The 20644-nt window shown below is 43.0% G+C and overlaps 1 protein-coding gene across 3 annotated transcripts in view; it reads right to left on the reverse strand.

Annotated features, from left to right (window-relative positions):
* Nucleotides 1–2375: 2375 nt before the first annotated feature.
* The window catches only part of ARHGEF9 (Cdc42 guanine nucleotide exchange factor 9), a 263094-nt gene continuing 244825 nt past the window's right edge, over nt 2376–20644 (reverse strand). For all 3 annotated transcript variants that reach the window (XM_065410528.1, XM_065410529.1, XM_065410530.1), the window contains 3 exons: nt 16098–16341; nt 15328–15396; nt 2376–2557 (listed from right to left, as the gene is read on the reverse strand). In XM_065410528.1, coding sequence (XP_065266600.1) covers nt 2376–2557; nt 15328–15396; nt 16098–16341 — 495 coding nt within the window. The remainder of the gene's footprint in view (nt 2558–15327; nt 15397–16097; nt 16342–20644) is intronic.

The raw sequence follows: 20644 nt of genomic DNA on the forward strand, positions 1-20644 counted from the left end.
ATTCACTTCTCTAAACACCCATCCTATTAAACAAACAAAAATAATAATTGCCACATATTCTGTATTAAAATCTGAGCTGCTAACCATAAAAAAATGCAGAGATACAAAAGAGTATTTAAAATATGTTTCTGGTAAAAAAAATTGGGTTGCCTCCTGATTGGACATTTTTTTTTTTTTTACTACTGTATATCATTTACATATGGGGGCGGGGTGAGCCTTCCTCTCTTTAAATTACTAGACTTTCTTTGCTGCTTATTTATATTTTCTCAAGTAGCAAAGAAAGTGCTGAGATAATCTTTGTGCTTTAGATGGGAAATATGGTCACTCCCTTATAACATGGCATGGTGCCTTTATCTTAGTGCTTGCTCTAGCCCTACAAGAGAATAAGCTGCATGGAAATATTGAAATCATTCACTGGTGGTCTTCACAGGTTCTTGTTTTCAGGTGAAAAATTAAATCTGTGCTCCCCCCCATGCATTTCTCTGTACCGGTAGCTAGCCTGATTTGCTTGGATGGCAGATAAGATTCAAAAGAAAAGAGTCAATACAAATTAGAGTTTGGATCATTTCGCCCCACATTTTCAAAGGAAACTACAGAACAGCACCTGCACAATTTTCACCTTTTTATGTGAGCAAAATGTCCACATTTGCCCAAGCAAAAAGGCATTTGTGAGTGCAATGATCTGTTTTGTTAGCCGAATTGCAGGCTTCCGTACATGCAAACTTGTGTGTTTGAGGGTTAAAATCTGAGGAGGTGAAATTGTAGGAGGCGTCACTGAAAATGCAGCTCTGAATACAGAGTGAGAAAAAGAGAGAGAAAGAGACACAGAGAGGTTAACTAATTACTGTGCAGCCTATTGACAACGGTGCAAGTTTGCTGAACCATTGCTACAGTTTAGACTAGTCTGATTGCTGATCTACATTTGGATATGTAGTCCTGGTCACATGGCAAGACTTCTCAGACACTGATTTCAGTGCAATCTTTTCTGAAAGGCAATTTTCAACCTCTTCCACAGGTTGGAGGCATTAAATGATGAGTAAATGTTTTTGATTACTTAAGCAATGATCCTTAACCTAATAGGTCATCATTGTTAGCGAATGTCCTGTTTGGTAATTTGGGGCTCAAGGCAAAGCTAGGGATACTTAAATAAAACGTAACAGACCAGAAAGCAAGTACAGCAATGGCTATTACATCTAGGATCGTTGCTCCTGTAAACTGTAATCAGTGGTTCATAACAATGATGCTACGTACGTGTGTGTGTGTGTGTGTGTGTGTGTGTGAGAGAGAGAGAGAGAGAGAGAGAGAGAGAGAGGGGATGGGTCCTCTGAGTTATTTCCTGCAGAAAGAAAACTGGCCATTTTGTTTGTGTTCAATAACTAATTTTTCTCTACCTAGAATGCAGGACATGAGGCCATCAACCAATTTTAAAACATCTGTCATCTTTATGTAGGAAAAAGCTAGTATTGGACATCTCACAGGGTAATTTCTCAGCTAAAAAAAATCTCCGGAGAAAATAAAATAAAATACAAAACAAAAAAGCCCCCATTGTTCTCTTTCGACATTACTGGGAATGGCATGTGTGATTGAAACACACAGCATTGAAATGAAACACAGTTTAAAAATGCAACAAATCAATTGAACAGAAGTCATCTCTCACATAATAAAGATCTGTTCCCCCCTTTTGTTTGATTATACCCCCCTCCCTGGCCCAAGAACACCTATAAAAACAGTTAAGCAATAGAAGTACTGAGCAGCATATCACAGTGCACAACAGAGCACACCCAGACTGGAACGACTCAGAACAGAGAATGCTGGGGGGAAAATGCTGTTCATTGAAAAAAGAAGTCTGGGACAGTCAAGGGTGGGGGGGGAGCAAAGAGGGAAGGGAGCAGAGATCTTCCCCACCTCTAAAATAGAAAAATAAAAGGCATAAATAAAATAAAACAAAATATACACCAATGTGGCCTGCAAGGAACTTCAGTGACAAACAGACAACGAGCAAGAAATTGTCCTGGAGAGACAATGACAAGTTGGACAAAAAAAAACAAACAAAAAAACAAACCAGAAAAAATGATGTTGTCTGACCAATTAAATAAAATAAAATCGGGCACATGAGTAGAAGTCATTGGTGCTTCCTAGTATCTAGTAGTAGTTTGCTTCCCAAAAACAACAAAAAAAAGTTTTTGGTCCTTCTATATCTATATCTATATATAGATATATATATATATATGTGTGTGTATATATATATAATTATTTTTAATTGCAACAGTGCTTCTCCGAAAAAAGGTCCATCTATAAATATAATTTTATTTATTTATTTTTATTTTTAATTTTTTAAAATTTTTATTTTAAAATTCTCCATCTCACTCTAGGTATTATTTTTTGAATGGCGTTAACCTGCTGAAATTTTGCCAGAATGGTGACTGGCTGCGTTTGGGTTCGGTGAACTCGAAGACCTGGGACTGGGATATGCCATCTGTCACCATGTATTGTCCCTGATTTAATGGATCCTGGGGTGGTGGATAGGCTGGAGGAACCGACCTGGAGTAGCTGACACCTGCATTGATGGTGGGGAAGGGAAAAAGAAAGAGGTCAGTCAGAGTTCAGTTGGGTCAAAAAATGTACTCATGATATTACTTGCTATAGCTTTAAAAAACAAGGCCCCAAACAATGGGGACATGAGCAGCAGAAGGCAATTCTAGGGATGAAATTAGCAACAAACTTAAACCCTCACTCCAAATGTAACCTAAACTAGCAAGCTAGTTGGAGATCTGAGAAAGATCAATTACTTTTGTTTTGGTGGAGTTTTGCTTTTCTCTTATGGAAAAGTCCTATATAATTTAAGCCAAGAGAGCCCTATAGAACCATTAGCTACGGTTATCTAGAAATCACTCTATTATCGAAAAGGCGAAGTCTTGTCTATAGAATTGTTACATTGTAAAGAACTGTACCTCTTCTATAGAATTCCATTTGTTGGTTTCAAAAGACAGAAGGCATTGCTTCCTCTACTAAGTCCTGTAGGACTTTTCCCTAATGGCTTGTTTTAAATTCACCAGCCTGGTTTCAGCTTCTAAACCAGAAAGTACTGGGAATCTCACAAGAGTCACTGACTGCTAACTCCCCAGCCCTATCTCCAAGGCGAGGTATTCCAAAGAAAGGATGGCCTTGTGGCTGAGGTATAATACAGTGAGTCTGAAGTCCTGGTCTCTATTACTGGCTCTGTCACATAATTTCTATGTGACCTTGAGCAAATTACAATCTCTCTGGGCCAGATAGGGCCTCCTCTGATGCAGAAGGGGTGAGGGGTCCACTGTCTTTAAGGCACAGAACCCTGCAGAGGATGCTCTCTGGAACTGGGATCCACATGGGTGGGTGTGGGGGAGGTAGAGGATGGGTAGCCCTGAACTGATGATGGTGGGGCTGAGGGGACAACCATCACTATGCCTGTGGAGATTACCAGGGAAAGGTAATATGGACACTGGTTATACTTCCTTCTTGCTGAGACCGTCCATGAAGGGTAATTCCCTTCTTAAGCAAGGTGCCTGGGCAGTGTGATAAAGTGGAAGCTACACTGCCAGGAAGCAGGGGAGAGCAGAGGGAACATCAGAGCTTTGAAGCAAATGCAGAAAGTTCTGGCCTTCTGTGGATCCCCTGCAGAAGGGGAGTTGCCTGCAGAACCTGCTACTCATTCTGTGGGTAGGGCAGACCCCCGATAAAAGAATGTGGGGGGAACATTATGGAGATCTCCTGCTCCCCTGGGTTATACTGCAGGAGCGGTGGGCCAACCTATTGTGATCAGTTTCCCCGTCTGAAAAATGAGGACAATACCCACCTTCCTCATATGAGGGTTATGAAGCTAAATTAATTAATGTTTGTAAAACGCTTTGAGATCCACAGGTGGGAGGTGCTAGAGAAGGCAAAATATTACAATTAGCACCTAGATACCACAGTGATTGGCATAAGAGAGATTAGATTCTCTGCATGTTGTCAGCAATCCCTATCAGCACACAAACACACACTTTCATGTGCCAGTGCTTTGGGATCCGGGGATGGGAGGTGCGATATATGTTCAAAGCAATTACAGGCAAAGAATTAAACTCTCACAAAATGCACTGCATTATTATGTGAAGCTAAGCTGCCAACCATTTAATCTTGGTGCATCATTATATAGGTCCTTCCATTATAACAAGCTAAGAGTTTAATACGTCTGGAGAGGGAAAAGAAGTAATTTACTCCCCTTTGTTATTGTAAATACCAATCAAGGCTGGTTAAAAACCAACAAGATTTCAGACTGAATGGAAACATTTCCTGGATTTCTTCGAATTGTGCTTCGAGACGAGGAATATGGAAATGGGACTGATTTCTCCAAAGAAATTAAACGACCATTTGTTTTATCTGATAACAAATACTACTACTCATATTGCTTTCTATCCAATCCAGGAAGTACAGTCATCCTTTTTCATTTTTAGCATGGACAAAAGTTGCTGCATGATTCATGACTTAGTAACCCTAACCAACCTCATCACAGTTATGTGTTCCAAGTCAAGCTGAAAACAACAATCTGTTTGGTTCCTACACCTCTTTGGTAGGCTCTTGGATGCTTGATCAGATTTGCTAATCTCATGTGTTTACAAGTTTATTTTTCCTACCTCAAAATATGTGAATCGTGAGTAGGATGCTTGCACAGTAGAATGCCAGTTCCACTGAGTGCTTGATACCCCATCATTACAGAGAGGGGGCCAGGGCCAAATCTTAAATGGTTTGGCTCTAGGATATCATAAGAGACAGCAGGATACCTCCATCCTCCAATTAGACTGCTCAGGCATCTACACTCTAGCTCAGCATCTGAAGATGCCTGTGGCATGGGGAAATCCCCACCTGGTATCGAACCGGCATAGCCAGCTCTATAATAATCCCTGGTGGCTCACTCCACGTAGTGGCAGAAGATGAAGTGTGACAGGGAAAGAAGGAATGTGGCCAAATCATGCTGTGTTCCAGCGATCCATGACTATGACAGCTTACCTAAATTAGAGAAGTCCTGAGGCTGAGCTAATCTGCATAGAAGGAGGGGGCAAATTGGCTCCAACTCCCCTGGGCACCAGGTGAAAGCAAAGAGGGGCTAAACTGTCAAAACTGTATGTCTAACTTGTGCAAGCAATTACTACAGCTACAGACATGAGGCATGTGCTATTTTGCCCTTGCATTTGTGTGCATGCAAATATGAGTATTTGTGCTCTGCAGAGTAAATTCAGCAATCCCACGAGAGTAGCTTTTCTCGTGAGGTTTTCAACATGTCACCTCCAATAGCAGATAAAAACGCCACAAGAATGGCCTTTCTTCGGGCATCGGTGTATTTTTGGGCACGGTGAAACACTGGATGTGGGAGAAAAATCCCACTTACCAGGACATCTTCAGAATCTCAGAACAAGACTAGTTCTCAGAATGAATGAAGGGTTAATATATTTGTATCTGAACTGAGCTGGTTTCCTCCCTCATCAGAGCTTCAAGTAGCTGTGCTAAATCATCTCTTTAAGGATTTTTTTTATATGCAAAGCCATAACTCCATTGCAATTTAACCGGAAAAAATGAGCAAAGCCCCTTTCCAATGAAGAATGCTGCAATCTCAGGCTGCCTCTGTGGACAGAATTCAAAATGCAAAGGGGAAGAATGGATAGATAAGGAAAGATTTCCAGGCATAGCAGTCACGCTGCTTGTCCCTAGGCACAGGGAAACAGTTACACAAGTCTTGATCTTGGAGCTCCTTCTGCTGGTTCATGCAGAACTCTGCACCAAGGTAGAATCCAAGGGTTGCAGCTGCATAGTCAGATTGTCCAGTAGGGCTGGGGTTGAGGGAATGCTGTTCAGCGTGGAAAAAAAGTAGCTTTGCGGTTTATCATTTGTCAGGCCAAATGCAGCGAAGAGAGATGATGTATTATCAACTGAAATTGAGCAGTATTTTAGTGCGAGGCAATGTCAGTTTGAATCCCTTAGGTTTCTCATCTTAAAAAAAAAACCCTCAACACCGAAAACCCTGAAAGGATTTCAAGCCATCTCTACTTTGCTCCTAACTTCTTTCCAAAATGCCTTTTGTACTTGTGCTCGCAGAAGGAATTCCCTGGCACTGAAAGAATTAAAAGAGTAAAGCCAAATATAAGATGTCTTTCTATGCTTATTCGATCCTGACCCTTTAAGGATTTATTTCATGCCTTGATTGGTAGCTATTTCACGTCCCTTTCCTCTACACAGGCATCTAAACAACTTGCCTATCTATTAGCTGGGTTTAAGAGATGGGTGATAAAATATAAATGTTTTCTAGTTCAGCGTGGGCTGAAGTTGGTGCTGTATTGCTGGTGAATGGAGAGCGTCCTATGGTGCAAACCCTCAATTCTCCTGAGTCTCAACAGCAGTGAGAGAATTCACACCTCTTAGGAGGCACACTCAACCTCATCACAAATTCAGTTGCCTTATGTCTGACGTATTTCTGTGGGGTACCACACAGCACGCCCCTTCAACAGGAAACAGTGCCAAAGTATTCATCATTTGATGAGGAAATACTCCTTGCACTGTCCATTTTATTGAACTACAGAGTTCACTCACTGAAATACAGCCACTTATTAACAGCACACAGCAAATCTACATGACAATTTAGAACTACATAGGAAGAAAAAAATTATCTAACTGAAACTACAGGGAGAATTTAGGTGGTCAGAATCACTCAACTGGAAGTCTGGGCATGACATTGTGGGTAACACCTCTACTCTTCAAACCGTCCTTTGCAGTCTTTAATGAAGGCAAGAGGTCAGTTTCACATCTCACCCAACAGATGGCACTCTCAGCACCCTTCTGGAGTATTTGTTCAGAACTGACTCAGAAGCAAGAGTGCCCCCTATTTAGTCACCAATGTCATTTCCTTTTGCACTTGACTTAGGTATTCCTTGGAGGTCTCCTATCCAAATATTCATTCAGTCTGTCCTTGCTTAGCTTTGGAAATCCTAACTGTATCTCAGATCAGATTCTAACTGGATTAGTAATTCCTCCAGTGAAGAACCAATTTCATCTGTGTTATGAAAATCATAATCACCATCGATACTTTCAGATTGAAAACACTGAAAAATGCAGTGGCTAGTTCCACGGGGTAACTGTATAATGGGCACTCATGGGCTTTGGAAGGTTCAGTTTGCGGCCCATGTAATTTATGAGCAATGGGATTTGCACCATGTCTTTTACGTATTTGCAGAGAATTAGTATGATAACATGATTTCCAGACAGTAATGACATTCTTTCATCTGCAGTGTGGAAAGCTTTGTGAACAAAGGGAAATGACCTTGATTATATCTGAAAATACAAGTGTGCCTCCCCTCCCTTTTTAAAAAGAGTTTAACGAATGGGCCGGTTAACCCTTAAGATGCCAGCTGATTTCGAGGTAGAAGACACTTGGAAACTGGGAATGTTTGACAACTGAGCTGCAGAGGTTTGAGATGTCAGAAGAAATTAGGATGGTATGACCCTTGGGAGGAATCTGGGTCAGTATTTTTGTGAGTTGAGGTTAGCTGGGCATGAGGTCAAGTCACTTAATATGAATGAGGGTAGCAGGAAGACTTGGCAGCCAAGAAGAGAATGCATTCTGGAGCCAAAACCTTAGCTGATGGAGCTATGCCAATTTATACCAGCTGAGAATTTAGCTCTTAGTGGATTTTTACAGACTGCTAGGGGAGGGATGAGGCCACTTAATCGTAATGGGAGCATTCAGCAATTAGGGTATGGAGGGAAGCAGGGAATACTGGAAACTTCTCAGCATGTCAAGGGGGTTTTGGAGGCCTCACCATGGTCTGCTAAGGGAATTGAAGCATGCACGTTGGAAGATGCAGCTCCTTAGCCCACTGTTATGCTACTCATGAAAACAGCAATAATAAAGAATAAATTTGTCCAAAATTATGAGAAAAAAGCAAATCTCATTCTTCATAGCATTTATTGCTCGCTCGTGGGATTCAGAAAGGAGATCCCACCCCACATAGGCTTGCACTATTAGATACATTACAAAAACAAGTGGATATCATTCCTTCTTATGAATCATTAGGTTAAGACCCCTGATAGAGTCAAGTTACCTGACTAGACAGACTAGTGGTCTTATATGGCATAATGAATCCTATGTTCTTATGTCCAGGAAAAACTAATATTCATGACTAATGATTTGGGGATCCTTAACTTTTGAATGGCCAACTTGAGACACCTTAACAGGATCTAATTTGTAGAAAGGGCTAAGCATCAAGCCTTTGAAAATCAGACCTCTTTAAGGAGCCCCAAGTTGAACAGCCCCAGAATCACTAGTCCCATCTGAAAACCTTGGCTGGGGATTTTGAAAGCGTCTAGGAATGTACGCCAAAAAGCATTATGTGAACGAGAAGTGAATATGTTACTTGCTACCATACATGGGGATAGAAAAAGACTAAACAGGGGATTTGATAAGTGTCTATGTTTTTGAAGGCTGCAAACACTGAAGAGGGAGAGGAATCGTTACCAGGGGCACTGGCAAACAATCCTGATGGTTAGATACAATAAGGGAGTTTTGAAGTCCCTGTTGTTTAGGGTGATCAGATGTCCTGATTTTATAGGGATAGTCCTGATATTTGGGGCTTTTTCTTATATAGGTGCCAATTATCCCCCACCCCCGTCCCGATTTTTCACACTTGCTGTCTGGTCACCCTACTGTTGTTAGAGTCACTTAAAACTGGAATGGACAAATCAGTGTGAAATACAGTGCACTGAGCAATCCTGCATTGGCAATAAGGGATGCACTACATGACCTAATAGGCTTGATTGTTAAGGGAACCTAAACCTGGCAGAAAGGAAGGGGAAGTGGTCAGAGAAACTGGCCAGGATGTTTCAGTGAGATGCCTGAGACACTCAGAGAGAGGGACCAGGCTTCAAACAGCATAGGCTGTTTCTCCCAACTCAGAGACGGGAAATAAGCCAGATCCTCCCGAGTTATGGATGGCAAGGTTAAGTTTAGGTTAGGCAATATGTGTGAAAGTCTTTGTTTATTTTAAATCCACCTCTTTATGTGTTGTGTACCTTTTGGGCAAAATAAATCATGCCTTGTTTTGGAGACTCAGTTTCACTGCAAATGTATGCCGTCAGAGGCTTCTGAAGAGAAACCTCTGCAGGATCTGGCCCTCATTGGACCTGCTAAGTTAGTCATGGTTGGCATGTAGGGGACTGTAAACCCAGGTGCTAGTCTGAGAGTGGTGAACTGCAGAGTTCCACCCCAGGAGAGGTGGGGTCCATGACCTGACACCTGTTGGGGCTGCACTCAAAGTGACCGAGAAGGGACAGTGGTGCAGCGAGCCTGATAACTGTGACAGGCTCTTTTTAAAAACCAAGCCAAACCAGACTTTTCTATCTCCCATTTTAATTATTCTAGGATATACCAGGCTAAATTCGACTCTCAGCTACACCCACTGAAGTTGCACGGGGCTGCAGGGCTGTTACTGGAAGAAGAATCTGAATCACTGTCTGTAAAAAATATCCCACAACTTAGTCTGCTGGAAAGGAGCACAAGCCAATGCTACTCATCCACTTTATGTCTAATGGACTTAAAGAAGGTGGAGAATTGGCTTAATGCTATCTTAAGGCACATGCTCTGATATTATTACATTTCCCCCAATCCAATAAGTAGTGCAAATCCCAGGATGTTGCTGAAATCTGAGGTTGACTCGCTCGCTCAACATCAAACCAATTCTGAAGGAATCTTGGCTGGGCATGTGTGTCTATGCCTGTAAGTGCATATGTGTGTGTGTCTGTGTTAACTGCAAGCTGGTTCCAAATGGGATGATTCATTTAGGACACTGGTTTAAAAAAACAAAACAAAACAAAGCCAAAATGCAAAGGTTTATGCTGTCTCTTAATCATCTGATTAAAGTTTCATCAAGTTTATCTGACAGAGTTTGGAGGCTTCTTCCTTGTCAGTCTCATTTTCCACACTTTCTCTCTCTGGTGTATTGCAGCTAGTGGTCCTTTAAATGTTTCCTCTTAATAAATATGCTGGCTGACTCCAGAGCAATACTTCGGGGAAATGCTGTATGACAGTTCAGGAAATAAGCTGCTGTTAATATTACTGAAAACTTTCTAGTTCGCCTCCAACACACTTGATTGCACTTTCCATTTCATCTCCTTAACTGCTTCTATCCTTTCCTTAAGCATTCTGTAAGAGGGAAATTATCGTTGTTTCCCACAGAAGAGGTCAACTGATATAGCATAGCAGATGGTAAAAATAAGGCTACAAAAGATATTCAGTGACCTAAAACATGGGCACAGAGGTCTTAACACATCAGATCAGCTTGTTGGGCCATCAAGTCTTGCAGTGATCAGGCAAAGTGTTTAAGCATGTGCTTACTTTGTGCATATAGGTAGCATTGATGTCAACTGGACTATTTATATGCTTATAGTTAAGCACATGCTTAAGTGCTTTGAGGCACAATTCATAGAATCATAGACGATTAGGGTTGGAAGAGACCTCAGGAGGTCATCTAGTCCAACCCCGTGCTCAAAGCAGGACCAACACCAACTAAATCATCCCAACCAGGGCTTTGTCAAGCCAGGCCTTAAAAACCTCTAAGGAAGGAGATTCCACCACCTCCCTAGGTAACCCATTCCAGTGCTTCACCACCCTCCTAGTAAAATAGTGTTTCCTAATATCCAACCTAGACCTCCCCCACTGCAACTTGAGACCATTGCTCCTTGTTCTGTCATCTGCCACCACTGAGAACAACTGAGCTCCATCCTCTTTGGAACCCCCTTCAGGTAGTTGAAGGCTGCTATCAAATCCCCCCTCACTGTTCTCTTCTGCAGACTAAACAAGCCCAGTTCCCTCAGGCTCTCCTCGTAAGTCCCGATAATTTTCGTTGCCCTTCGCTGGACTCTCTCCAATTTGTCCACATCCTTTCTGTAGTGGAGGGCCCAAAACTGGACACAATACTCCAGATGTGGCCTCACCAGTGCCGAATAGAGGGGAATAATCACTTCCCTCGATCTGCTGGCAATGCTCCTACTAATGCAGCCCAATATGCCGTTAGCCTTCTTGGCAACAAGGGCACACTGCTAACTCATATCCAGCTTCTCATCCACTGTAATCCCCAGGTCCTTTTCTGCAGAACTGCTGCTTAGCCAGTTGGTCCCCAGCCTGTAGCGGTGCATGGGATTCTTCCGTCCTAAGTGCAGGACTCTGCACTTGTCCTTGTTGAACCTCATAAGATTTCTTTTGGCCCAATCCTTCAATTTGTCTAGGTCACTCTGGACCCTATCCCTACTCTCCAGCGTATCTACCTCTACAATTGATGCATCAGAGGCAACCCAAACCTATCCGCAATGCATATGTCTAGCTCTGCAACATGTACATAGAAAAGGCAGCAGGCCTACCTGATCCCTGGCTGCAGTCATCCTGAAGCATGAGAACTGGTTACCTTTCTCTTAGCAGAGGTAACTACAACTAGTTACTAGCAATACACTGTCTCCAAGTATTTATTAATGCCTTTGGTAAAGCCTTGTTGGGGATACATTTCAAATATGTATGAAATTATTACAAGATAAGTCAACAAAAGCACCCTGAAACTGCAAATAACTTGGAGACCAGTTCTGCTACCCTTCCTCTTGCTGAATAATGCTTGGTAAGTACTCCCACTGAAGCCAGCTGCTCAGTAGGACTACTCACACAAGGGCCAGTCTTTGGGGTATTATGCAAAAGCAATTTGCAAACACCTGGAAGATAAGGTGATAAATATGAGTCAGTATGGATTTGTCAAGAACAAATCATGTCAAACCAACCTAATAGCTTTCTTTGACAGGGTAACAAGCCTTGTGGTGGGTAGGGGGGGAAGTGGTAGATGTGGTATATCTTGACTTTAGTAAGGCTTTTGGTACTGTCTCGTATGACCTTCTCATAAACAAACTAGGGAAATACAACTGCATAACTGGTTGGAAAACCATTCCCAGAGAGTAGTTATCAGTGGTTCACAGTCAAGATGAAAGGGCATATCAAGTGGAGACCCACAGGGATCAGTCCTGGGTCTAGTTCAGTTCAATATCTTCATTAGGGCTAATGGCATAGAGAGTACACTTATAAAGTTTGCAGACAATACCAAGCTGGGAGGGGTTGCAAGTGCTTTGGAGGATAGGATTAAAATTCAAAATGATCTGGACAAACTGGAGAAAATGGTCTGAAGTAAATAGGATGAAATTCATTAAGGACAAATGCCATGTACTCCACTTAGGAACAATAAATTGCACACGTACAAAATGGGAAATGACTGTCTAGGAAGGAGTACTGCAGAAAGGGATCTCAGGGTTATAGTGGATCACAAGCTAATTATGAATCAACAGTATAACAACACTGTTGCAAAAAGAGCAAACATCATTCTGGGATGTAAGCAAGATATGAGAAGTAATTCTTCTAGTTTACTCTGAGTTGATAAGGCCTCAACTGGAGTATTGTGTCCAGTTCTGAGAACCACATTTCAGGGAAGATGTGGACAAATTGGAGAAAGTCCAGAGAAGAGCAACAAAAATGATTAAAGGTCTAGAAAACATGACCTAGGATGGAAGATTGAAAAAATTGGATTTGTTTAGTCTGGAGAAGAGAAGACTGGGGGGGGCACATGATAACAGTTTTCAAGTACATACAAGGTTGTTACAAGGAAGAAAAATTGTTCTCTTTAACCTCTGAGGATAAGACAAGAAGCAATGGGCTTAAATTGAAGCAAGGGCAGTTTAGGTTGGACACTAGGAAAAACTTCTTAACTGTCAGAGTGGTTAAGCACTGGAACAAATTGCCTAGGGGAGGTTGTGGAATCTCCATCATTGGAGGATTTTAAGAAAAGGTTAAACAAACACCTGTCAGGAATGGTTTAGTTATTATATAGTCCTGCCTTGAGTGCAGGGGACTGGACTAGATGACCTCTTGAGGTTCCTTCCAGTTCTACACGTCTATTATTCTATAAGCCAAACCACACTCTATGGGGTAATAAAATCAACTGGATTTGATGGTACTTAGCAAGGGTTTGGCTTTACAAAATTTACTTTATCAGTACTTAATTTAATTAACTTGAGGCTGGGCTATGATCACTGAAGCACAAGACATTACAGGAGAGGCAGAGTTGCTAATTTAATGATGCTATGCAAAGGGTTTTGTTATTATTTCAGAATTAATGTCTTAGGTAAAACAATCGGACATGGTTCCACTTGATGTTTTGAGTCAGAATGAGTTTCCGTCAGACTCAAGGACTTCATATCATAAAAAGAATTCCCAATATTAGAGCATAGGGTCATTCTGGATAAGGGAGGTGCTGACTGATGTTCTAGGAAGAGGGAAGCTAATTAATTTTATAGCCTAAGGAGCCTGGGCTATTAAAATTCCCCTCCCCCTTTGTTTTTTTCCCCACAGAGAAAGAAAGAGAGATAGAATAAGAGAGCAATTGCTGTGTAAAAACTAAATATAGTTAAGTACGCTGAGTTTGTCAGGATGGAGATACAGCAGTTCAACTGGAAATATTTATATGCACTCTCAGGCACACTTGAGCTGAGTCAGTTTCATTAGCACTAATGAAAACTTGATTTGCCGGGGCTGTCATTTGAGTCACAGATCCTGCGATTTTCCAGCAAGCGTGATTTCACTGAATTGTTTGCATGCTCCGGAGTCAGTGTGCAAGAGGATAGTGAAGGGGAAAATTTTCAGAATTGTGCCCATACAAGTGGCCAGCTACATGCAAAACTGGTCTATTGAATGTGCAGTTCCTGTGCACTGTTCCAGTGATACGTACATTTGGCACCCAAATGCATTTTTTGCACATTTCCAGTTTTGAAAATCTGGCCATGAGAGTTTTTAGAGAACAACTCAGAGGACAACACTAGCGGCTAGTAGACGGCAGTAGATCAACAACAACAGTGCAGGGACATAGGAGACCAATGGGTTCACATTGGGCCTAACAAAGCACTACTGGACCATCAGGGCAGTATGGAACAACCAGGTGAGGAAGAGAGCTAGGAATTCGTTAAAGGTTAAAGACATTGTTTGTTTGAAAAAGCAAGCATATGGCTGTAAAAGCTATAGAATGGGGAGGGGGCAGCTGCTGACTGCAGGTACCCAAGAAGTCCTGAGTTGTTCCCAAAACATTTAACCATTTGGAGACCTGAATGTGCCATGATATTGTGGTAACTAGATGGCATGTTCATGACTTCTCATACTTTTTCTGACGACTCCATGACTTGAAACATTGTTACTATGACTCCTCTCTCCCCAACATTTATCATTACAAAACCTGCAGCTGCAAGAATTATTAGAACTGATCATTAACTCTGGCCAGTGGCTTAATATCTGACATGACTCTTATTGGCTGACTGTACTCTTCCCAGGCAGGAGGACAAGTATGATCTTATAGGACTAGTTGATATATAGTGACTTTACGAGGATGCTATGTTTGCTAGTGCTGATGCAGCTGTGCTATCCTTAAAAGGTTATATGGAGCTCACAGAAAGATATATGCAAGTTCCATGAGCCTCCCACTTCAAAAAGAAGTAGAGTGGTGGAACCTCAACACATCCAGGGTTTTAACCATCTCCCTTTCTTTTCCAATGGGAGACTCAGGGAATTAGCAAAGCCTCTATGTATCCTCTCACCTGCTTTAGTTTCAGTCTGGGGTGAGATGTGTCTATATCAGGGGTCGGAAACCTCTGGCACGCGGCTTGCCAGGGTAAGCACCCTGGTGGGCCGGGCCAGTTTGTTTACCTGCCGCCTCTGCAGGTTCGGCCGATCGCGGCTCCCACTGGCCGCGGTTCGCCGCTCCGGGCCAATGGGGGCGGCAGGAAGCCGCGGCCAGCACATCCCTCGGCCCGCGCCGCTTCCCGCAGCCCCCATTGGCCCAGAGCAGTGAACCGCGGCAAGTGGGAGCCACGATCGGCTGAACGTGTGGAGGCGGCAGGTAAACAAACTGGCCCGGCCCGCCAGGGTGCTTACCCTGGCGAGCCGTGTGCCAGAGGCTGCCAACACCTGGTCTATATACTCCCTATGGTTTGAGATAAATTCCTGCCCACAGGATTGCTTTTGGATACTAGACTGGACAGATGGGATCAAAATCACCTCTGATGTAATTCCACTGGCTTCAACAGAGTTACACCGGAAATGAATTTGGCCCATGGATACATCAACAAATTATATGAAACACACAAATGAGATAAAAAAAAGAGACTGGTGAAAAATCAAAGGAATGTGGATTGCAGCTCAGCATAAAGCCCCACTCCACCCTGGCTTCACCTAACGAAACACATGCTGCCAATTACCTTTTTGCTTACTGACTTTCCTTACTGTCATTGCCGCTTGCCGCTTTTGATTTTCAGAAATTTCAAAGCCTGGAAAAAGGGAACATGGCAAAGAGTTCAGAAAATCGCTTTCCAACCCTCTTTTTCTGAATATTTCTTCATGCATCATTTATGAAACTAATAACCCATGGGTGGCAAAGCACTGCCTGGTGGGGCTACCCACACAGAGAGATATTTTAATAAAAAACAAATTTTCTTTTAAAGTAAAGCCTCACCGTGACATCACTTGGGAGGAGGCTGCCTAAAAAGCAACCTTATAAACATTATTATTTTTAGCATTATTTATACTGTGCCATAAATGAACACAGTACTTAACGAATGAGCAAGTGACAATAAGCCAGATGCCAATCTTGGTTACAACAACCTTTTGTGGTAGTACAGAGAGGAGGGAAAGGCTGGTAGATCTGTGAGTCTGTCTGCCTTTCTCCCTGCAGTGGTGGTGCTTAGCTTAGGGCAGAAATTACTGCAGCTGTGAGGCTTTGCTGCCTCTCAGGGGTTGGGGACTGTACATTTCTCTCTCCTGCATCATCTTGTGGAGTTTCCTTATGTTGAAGCTTGAAGCCAAGGGCAGCATTTGCTCCTAAATGAGCAAATCTTCACAGCAACTCTGAGTTAAGCCAGGGAGATTATAATGAAGTTAAACTATAATTCTAAAGCACAGTAATTTGGCCTTCTCCCCCCTAGGGGGCAAAACCCAACAGCCACCATCCCATTGATTTTCGATCCCTTACCTATCTTTTCATCTTCTTGAACCATCTTTCTTTCTTCTCTGAAAGCTCTGAGCCATCGCAGTTTCTCCTCCAGCTTCTTGGCAAAGAATAAGTGAATTTCCTCGGTCTCCTTGTTATGAAGTTTGAAGGCATTCTTCATGCTGACGTTGAAGTCATCATCTCTCCCGTCTTCTATATCTACCACTTCATATTTATCCATGTCAATGCGACCTTTGTAATACAGGATATCTCTTCGTATCAGGTCCTACATGAAAAAGAAGAGATGCATTTTATTCTAGGTGGACTGAAGCCTATACCAGGTCTTAACTAGGCTTGGCAGAATTCAATTTTTATTTTTCATAACTTTGAGGGATTATATTGATGTTTATGTTTACACATTTGTAAAGATTTTTATCAGTTTAAATTGTTGAGGTTACTGGAGATTATGGGGATGTCCGACAATGTGGGGAGGCAGACATTATGTAATGACATTAGATGCTGAGATTCAAAAAATTAAAGCTTTATAAGCATTAAAACACCAATTGCCAACATCACATGTAAAAATATATATAAAGTAACTATCCTTAAATCAAACTCTAATAAGTTCTCAAGCAGCATTTTTCTTACTTTGCCTATCTGTAAATTTTGATGAACACTGATGGAAATATTTTTTCATTGATTTGTGTGTGTATGGTGGAATTGACCTTTACTGACCAATAAAAATCTAATCTTTCCAAACCTAGTCTTAACCATTTGAAACATTGTAGTTTTCTTTCAGCACAGAAATGAAAGGGTTAATTTGCAAAATATGATCTAATTCTTAGAACTTCGTTTGCTGTAAATACCGTATATACTTGTTCATAAGCCGAATTTTTTTAGTAAAAAAGGGAAGCACCAGAGAAGGGGGTCGGCTTATGAACGGGTATAGAGAGGGAGAGGTGGGACACAGCCCCTGCCCCCAACAGAGGGAGCAAGGAGAGGCAGCACAGTCAGTGGAGCCAGAAGGGAAGAGGAGGGGCCAGAGTCTCTCCGCTTCTGCCCATGCTGCTCTCCCCCCAGCCTCCGAAGCAGCTGCAGCTCCGGGGCTGGCAGGCTGCAGCTGTGCCGCTTGGCCCCGCCCCCAGAGCAGGCTGTGGCCACGCCGCCTGGCCCACCGGAGCCTGCTGCGGGCATGCCGCCCGGCCCAGCCCGCTGGAACATGCTGCGTCCGCGCCGCCGGCCTGGCCCGCTGGAGCAGGCTGCGGCTGCGCTGCCCAGCCTGCCAGAGCAGCTCCAGCCAGGCCAGAGACATCCTCTCCGGCCCTCCCCAGATAAGGTGGGAAGAGATGGGATGGGGAGAGTGTGGGGGTCCCGGGCTAGGGGTGGGGTCATGTGGGGAGTGGTCACAGGGGTTACTCCCGACTCCCAGCTTCTCCCCCCCAAAAAAATTTCCTCACCAGTTGCTGTCCCGGCCCGTCAGGGTAAGCAGCTGGCGCGCCGGGACACTTTGTTTACTTAGGTTTACCTCCGTGCCTGCAGATGCTTAAGGTAAACAAACCATTTGTGGAGGAGGGATAGCTCAGTAGTGTGAGCATTGACCTGCTAAACCTAGGGTTGTGAGTTCAATCCTTGAGGGGGCCACTTAGGGATCTGGGGCAAAAATCAGTACTTGGTCCTGCTAGTGAAGGCAGGGGGCTGGACTCAATGACCTTTCAAGGTCCCTTCCAGTTCTAGGAGATAGGATATCTCCATTTATTATTATTATTATATCTCGGCCCACCAGTGGCTTATCCTGATGGCCCGGGAGCCAAAGTTTGCTGACCCCTGAATTATAGGGTCGGCTTATGAACGGGTTATAAAAATTTTCCATTTTTACTTATCCATCTTGGGGGGGGTCAGCTTATAAACAAACCGGCTTATGATCAAGTATATACGATACTTTAATTTTTGGCTAAATTAATAGGGTAGATAAAGGCTAGATACGATAAAAATGTACACTTGATATAACCCTCATGCTTTGGGGCATAAAATAGCCACTATTAACTGCTTGTAATCAGGAAGAAACTTTCCCCAGCAAGTAGTTTATTCCATGACTGACGATTACATGGATTTTACACCTTCTTCTGAAGCATCTGGTACTTGGCACTGTTGTGCAGATGACAGGAAACTTGACAAGAGGGACCACTAATCTGATCTGGTACCTATGCTCCTAAAGTGGTTCACAGAAATGTACAAACTGGAGATAGAAAAGGGTAGACCAGAGATCAGCAACGTTTGGCACGCGGCTCGCCAGGGTAAGCACCCTGGCGGGCCGGGCCAGTTTATTTACCTGCTGACGCGGCAGGTTCGGCCGATCACGGCCCCCACTGGCCGCGGTTCGCTGTCCTGGGCCAATGGGAGCGGCGGGAAGCCGCGGCAAGCACATCCCTCGCCCGCGCCGCTTCCCGCAGCCCCCATTGGCCCGGGACGGCGAACCGCGGCCAGTGGGGGCCGCGATCGGCCGAACCTGCCGCGTCTGCAGGTAAATAAACTGGCCTGGCCCGCCAGGGTGCTTACCCTGGCGAGCCGCGTGCCAAACGTTGCCGACCCCTGGGGTAGACCTTATAGGTCATTTTGCACATTAGCTCCTAGTAGACTTGTGCTTTGTCCAAGCTAGTTCTAAATATCACAAGAGAGGGGGGTTTCCCACCACTTTTTCCACTCTTACAGACTTCATTGCTGGGAACATTCAGCCTGTAATTACCCTTAGCTCAGTTCCATCCCATTATGCTTGGGATACTTCAACATTGTTCTCCCTCCATGATATTTATACCTTTCAGTATTATGTATGATCACCCCTTGGCTTTCCTCTCTCCCTTTGTTTTAATGGCCCTTTCTCCCACCTTTACCATTTTGGGGAGGAAGAAGAAAAATCATTATTTGTTATTACTGTTTAATGGCTCAGCTAAAAATGCACACGATTCATTGAGCCGCTTGACACGTCTAGCACACCCAGGGCCCCATTGCTGCTGCTGTTTTTGCCACCGTGCTCTGCATCAGCAGTCCTGATTCCTTGAACTGAAGCATAAACTGTGTTCACTGCAGATGCCTGAAAAAGCTGCGGGAAGGTGTCACTAAATAAGTACGCTGAGAGATGCTATGTCAGTTTATCAGACAAAGGTGTGAAAATGCAGGTTTGAGGATTTGTAAGCGAAAAACATCACTCAGACATTTTTCTCTCCCTCCTTCCCCCCAAAAAGAGGATATAAAATAAATACCGAGAAGCCTGATTCTCCTTTTGCTTACACCAGTTTTACAACAGTAACATTTGTATTATCTGCAGTGGAGCTTTTCCTGATTCACTCTGACGTACTGAGCAGAGAATCAGGCCTGCTGTATAAACTATTTATATGACCACAGCATAAAAAAGCCAGGTCATCAGAAAATAGGAGATTAATCAAATAGGAACCTGATTCTATATGGAGAACCAGTTATAAGGCTTTAATATTTAAATAGCCAATTTGAACAAGACAAAATTAAGGCTAGGTTCTTCCGCAGGACTCATAAACCAATACTCGGTTGTACAAAGTTCATTTATCTTGATCATTTAAACAGCAAGCCATTTTCCTTCCGATTTTATTTTTCAACTATTTTGAAAATGCAATAAAGATAAATAACATATCAGAGGAATAATCTAACAGCACCAATAAAATCAAAGAACAACATTTATGTAATTGAACAAGATTAAATGGTGAATGTCCTTAGGATATGTCTTATAAAAATTCCTGAAATAAAGAAAACAAATGAACTTGGCATAAGATCTCACAAGAGCTGTTTTATGAATCTGCTTAATGGTATTAATGATGGTGAGAGAGGATAATGTCTAGAAGCTTTTAGTCTTAATATTTCCCCTAAAACTCCCAATGAAACAATCCATTAAACAATATGCTTTGCAAGTATCTTATTCTAGCAAAGTAGGGAAAGAAAAGACAGGAAATTTCAGACTGAATACATAATGGAAAACTTTCTAACAATAGGATGTATTAAATTGTGATATAATTTCCCAATAGAATAGGTAGAAACAACCCTGTCATTTAAGAAAATTACCCTGGTCAAAACACTTAGGGCAGGTTTATGCTTAAAATGCTGAAGCGGCACAGCTGTGCTGCTGTAGCGCTTCAGTGAAGATGCTACCTATGCTGACAGGAGGGCTTCTCTCATTGGCATAGGTACACCACCTTCCTGAGACGCAGTAGCTACATCGATGGGAGAATTCTCCCATTGACTTAACACTGTCTATACCAGGAGTTAGGTTGGTTTAACTGTGTTGCCCAGGTTGCCCTCCCAACTCACAGGGTCCTAGAGCCCGGGCTCCAGCGCAAGCCCCAACATCTACACTACAATTAAACTGCCCCGCGAGCCCCAGTCCTGCAAGCCTGAGCCCTGTAAGCCCAAATTAGCTGGCATGGGCCAGCCCCCGGTTTTTAATTGCAGTGTGGACATATCCATAGTTTCACAGGTGCCCCTGAGGGAACAATATGAAAATGACGGGGTTGCTTTCTGTCACCAAGGGAAGAATATGAAAGCAACAGAATTGCACATGTGCCACT

Source organism: Emys orbicularis, chromosome 9 (assembly GCF_028017835.1).
Source record: "Emys orbicularis isolate rEmyOrb1 chromosome 9, rEmyOrb1.hap1, whole genome shotgun sequence".
Taxonomy (NCBI): Eukaryota; Metazoa; Chordata; order Testudines; family Emydidae; genus Emys; species Emys orbicularis.